Below are 4,204 nucleotides of genomic sequence, written 5' to 3'. Positions count from 1 at the left end.
TATTTTATTTATAATTTTTATATATAAAAATATAGATTTATAAAAAATTGGCTCATTTAATTATTATTATACGAGGAGACACGGATTTAGATCCGGGGCGGCCACACCACTTGTCCCTCCTTGTGAGCCGGCCATGGTGTTGACACAATCACGTGACCTTGTCTGGTTATTATTATTTTTTTTTTTTGACATCTAAAGCTCAATATTTTATTAAGAAGCTGTCAAAGAGGTTGGCTTCTAGAACCATCCAACTTGGGAGCTCAGAGTTTACATGGGAGAAACATATACCTCGAAACCGAGTTCCTTTAGCAAGGTGATTGGTTCGGAGGTTATTAGTACAACCAATAAAAGATATGGAGCCGAACGTAAACATAGAACGAATAAGATGAAACTCATCAAATTCAGCCAATAAAGATGGCCAGTTGTCTTCTTCGTAGATTAACCAGTTGCAGGCAGTCGGTCTGAAGACTTGTCTTGTTACTACTACAAATACAATACGAGACTGTTACTGGGTTTCTAATTAGATGTTAATGGGCCGAAGTATTTAGCCCATAAACTGTACTCTTCGTCATCGTCTCCAGTGAGCTAAATTATCTTCTCTCTCTCAATCAATTCTCAACTCCCGTCGTTCCTTCTAAGATCTTCTCAATCGCTCGCTACACCTTTGCGAACAGCCAGATGCTACGTCACTTGATCCGTCGTCGGGTCTCTCTCTCATTTCAATCCCAACCCTCAAAGCTCTCACCTTTACGATTCTCCACAACTCTCTCACCCGCCGAGAGATTATACAACCATCTTCAGTCATCCACCAGCAACCTCGAGAAGGAATTAACCTCTTCGAAGGCCAAAATCGACGCGTCTTGTATCAACGAGGTAATAACAAGATGCCGACCAAACCAATTTCAATTGGGTCTTAGGTTTTTCATATGGGCAGGAACTCAGTCCGGACATAGACACAGTCCTTACATGTATACCAAAGCTTGCGACTTTCTTCAAATTAGAGCTAACCCATATCTGATCAAGAACGTTGTTGAAGCCTATAAGAAAGATGAATGCTTTGTTAGTGTTAAGACCATGAGGATCGTTCTGTCTCTTTGTAGCCAAGCGAAGCTCGCTGATGAGGCGTTGTGGGTGTTGCGGAAGTTCCCTGAGTTCGATTTATCTGCAGACACCGTTGCGTATAATGTGGTGATTAGGTTGTTTGCTGATAAGGGAGATCTGAGTATGGGTATGAAGTTGATGGAAGAGATGGAAAGTATTGATCTTTCTCCTGATGTGATGACTTATACGTCTTTGATCAATGGGTTTTGCAATGCGGGTAAGGTTGATGAAGCTTGGAAGCTGGCTAAGGGGATGAGTGAGCACGGTTGCGTGCTTAACACCGTGACGTATTCGAGGATTCTGGAAGGGGTTTGCAAGTGTGGTGAGATGGAGAGGGCGTTAGAGTTGTTGACAGAGATGGAGAAAGAAGAGGATGGTGGGTTTATTAGTCCCAATGCTGTTACTTATACTTTGGTGATTCAAGCGTTTGTTGAGAAGAAGCGGGTTCAAGAGGCGTTGATGGTATTGGATAGAATGGGAGATAGAGGATGCTCGCCGAATCGTGTTACCGCTAGTGTTTTGATCCAAGGGGTTTTGGAGAACGGTGAGGATGTTAAGGATCTTTCTAAGTTGATCGATAAGTTGGTGAAACTAGGTGGTGTTTCTCTCTCTGAATTTTTTAGCTCGGCTACTGTGTCGCTAATCCGTTTGAAGAGATGGGAAGAGGCGGAGAAGATGTTCCGTTTGATGTTGGTCCGTGGGATTAGACCTGATGGTCTTGCGTGCAGTCTTGTTCTCAGGGAGCTGTGTTTGTTGGAAAGGTATCATGATTGTTTCCTTCTGTATGAAGAGATTGAGAAGGTGGATGTGGTGTCAACGATAGACACGGATGTGCACTCGGTTCTTTTGCTCGGTCTATGCGAACAAGGGCGGTCTTGGGAAGCTGCTAAGCTTGCGAAGTCTATGCTCGATAAGAAAATGAGATTGAAAGTTTCTCAGGTTGAGAAAATCATTCAAGCTTTGAAGAAAACTGGTGATGAAGATCTCATGCGTCGTCTCTCAACGAGTTAATTCCATTATTTTAGCTTTTGCATTAGTGAAGTTTTGTAATGATGTTACTGTATAACAACAAGCAGAAAGAACTCAGAATAGTTGAAGATAAACAGGTTCCTCGTTAGCATCAGTTTCCTAGTAAGTAATGAACCGATTCGTATTGTTGTCAAAGAAGATGAAGCTGCAGCCAAGGTGATAATTATGTTCTGAAATGCTATGCTTGTGAGGGGAGGCTTCCACTTGTAGGATCAGATTCCAGCTTTTCCCTACTGTACTGTCCTTACACTCTGAAGCTGAAGGTGAGATAAGAAACATCTCACCTAAACTCTTTTTTGAGATTTACCTTTAATGGCTTTGGTTATATTATGTACATTTTGATCATTTCAGCATTCAGTTAATGGGGAAAATTGGTTCAACCTGAAGTTAGAAGCACAAAACCTTGGAGGCTCTTTGGATACAACAACCATCAGGAAGACCTCTGGGAAATGGAGGGCAACAAGTCTCTCGGCCTTATGGTTGTGCACTTCTCTTTTTGGTTTTCTTGTTAAAGGGATAAGCATCACAAACATTTGTGCTTCGTTCTTTTTTTGTTGTATTTTGCCACGCTAATAAATGGATCTGAGGTTTGATAGAATGAATATATGTTCTTTAACTTGTTACATGTTTGTCTCTTGATAAGTAGCTAGTGTTTCTTAGATTGCGTAGCTAGTAGTATTGTCTAGGATGACGATAAGAAAAATAAGCATCATAACATATGTCTCTGCAATATTTTCTGGTAATAAAAAAACTATTTGCTAATGTGAGAACCGCATCTCTCTGTCAATCGTCTAGTGTTTCTTTGCAGCCTTGGTTCCCCGAGATTGTCCATGCGTTTGCTGTGGCAGTTGAACGTTCTGATCCTGCATCTTGTCTGCTTCGACAGTGTCACCTGTCTCTTTCTCCTGCTCAACTCGCTGTCTCTTGGAGGATCCCACAGCAGAAGGATGTGGTGCAAATCCATGTCCATCACTCATTAGCTTAACCATCTGGTCTGTATTGCTCTGAATCCGACCTAAAGCAGTCGAAAGATTCTGCCAAAATTCGGCTGCTGAAAGAAACCAAACCCAAGGTGTGAGATTAGGCAGAGGAGAAAGCTGAGAGTAGTTTTTACTTACTGGGATAAACTGGCTGCTGCTGCTGAGAGGCTTGAAGCGTTTGTTTCTCTAGAGCTTGGGACTGTCCTGCTTTACTTGAACTCTGCTCCACAGAGACTATGGGATTACCATCATGTGCATACGCAGCATCTTCAGGCACTTGTGAGAAGAGGCTTCGAGCAGACTCCCTTACTAAAGAGAAGCAAAGACATATGTCAACAAACAGATTCTTCAAGTTTAAGTAACTCAAAAGAACAAGGCACAAGTTTATCTACCTTGTTGCTCTTGTTCTCTGGCCCTTGTATCAGCAGAGCACAAACACGGTGCCTTATCTGACTCTCCCTTTGGTGGCGAATCTTAGACAACAAACAACCACAAGAGAATCAAACAAACACACAAAAAAAAAAAAAAAAAAAACTCAGAACTCTGTTTTATTCTCATATACTAACTTGGAGTCTTGCAAGATCCAGTTTCTTCTTTTATTTGAGCAAGAGCGGTTTCTCTTGCCATTTTAGCAAGAGCTGTTGCATCTTCACCAGTCACAAAAACCAATAATAAATCAAAAGCATGAAACTTGTGTGACAAGCAAAAAAACGTGGTTTAGGGTTGCGTGACAAGCAAACACACAAACAAAAACAAAACACTCAGAATAAGAACTCTGTTACACTAACTTGGAGTCTTACAAGATCCAGTTTCTTCTTTTATTTGAGCAAGAGCGGTTTCTTTTGCCATTTTAGCAAGAGCTGTTGCATCTTCACCAGTCGCAAAAACCAATAATAAATCAAAAGCATGAAACTTGCGTGACAAGCAAAAAAAACGTGGTTTAGGGTTTCTATTTTTTGCGTACTTGGTGCATGATAAGTTCAAGCGGGCTTATGTTCAAAAAGGCGGGAAGAGATTAGAAGGATTTGAAAAGAGTGAAGAGTCTCGGGTTGAGTCAGAAGCTTCACGTTTGGATGCGGTTTCGAATGAAGAAG

The 4,204-nt window shown here is 41.4% G+C and overlaps 1 protein-coding gene across 1 annotated transcript; it reads left to right on the top strand.

The window, feature by feature from the left end:
- The first annotated feature begins 590 nt into the window (after positions 1–590).
- Positions 591–2,748, top strand: LOC106301557 (pentatricopeptide repeat-containing protein At5g47360). Its single transcript, XM_013737991.1, has 2 exons — positions 591–2,393; positions 2,482–2,748. Exon 1 carries the CDS (start codon positions 679–681, stop codon positions 2,110–2,112), a length of 1,434 nt encoding a protein of 477 aa, XP_013593445.1. The 5' UTR covers positions 591–678; the 3' UTR covers positions 2,113–2,393; positions 2,482–2,748.
- Positions 2,749–4,204: the final 1,456 nt, after the last annotated feature.

This window comes from Brassica oleracea, chromosome C7 (assembly GCF_000695525.1).
Source record: "Brassica oleracea var. oleracea cultivar TO1000 chromosome C7, BOL, whole genome shotgun sequence".
Taxonomy (NCBI): domain Eukaryota; kingdom Viridiplantae; phylum Streptophyta; class Magnoliopsida; order Brassicales; family Brassicaceae; genus Brassica; species Brassica oleracea.
The sequence above is the reverse complement of the archived record's forward strand: the minus strand, read 5'-3'. Positions and strand labels throughout refer to the sequence as shown.

What these genes read in the sequence shown, in the direction of transcription:
- LOC106301557 (XM_013737991.1), top strand. Translation starts at nt 679, where the DNA reads ATGCTACGTCACTTGATCCGTCGTCGGGTCTCTCTCTCATTTCAATCC.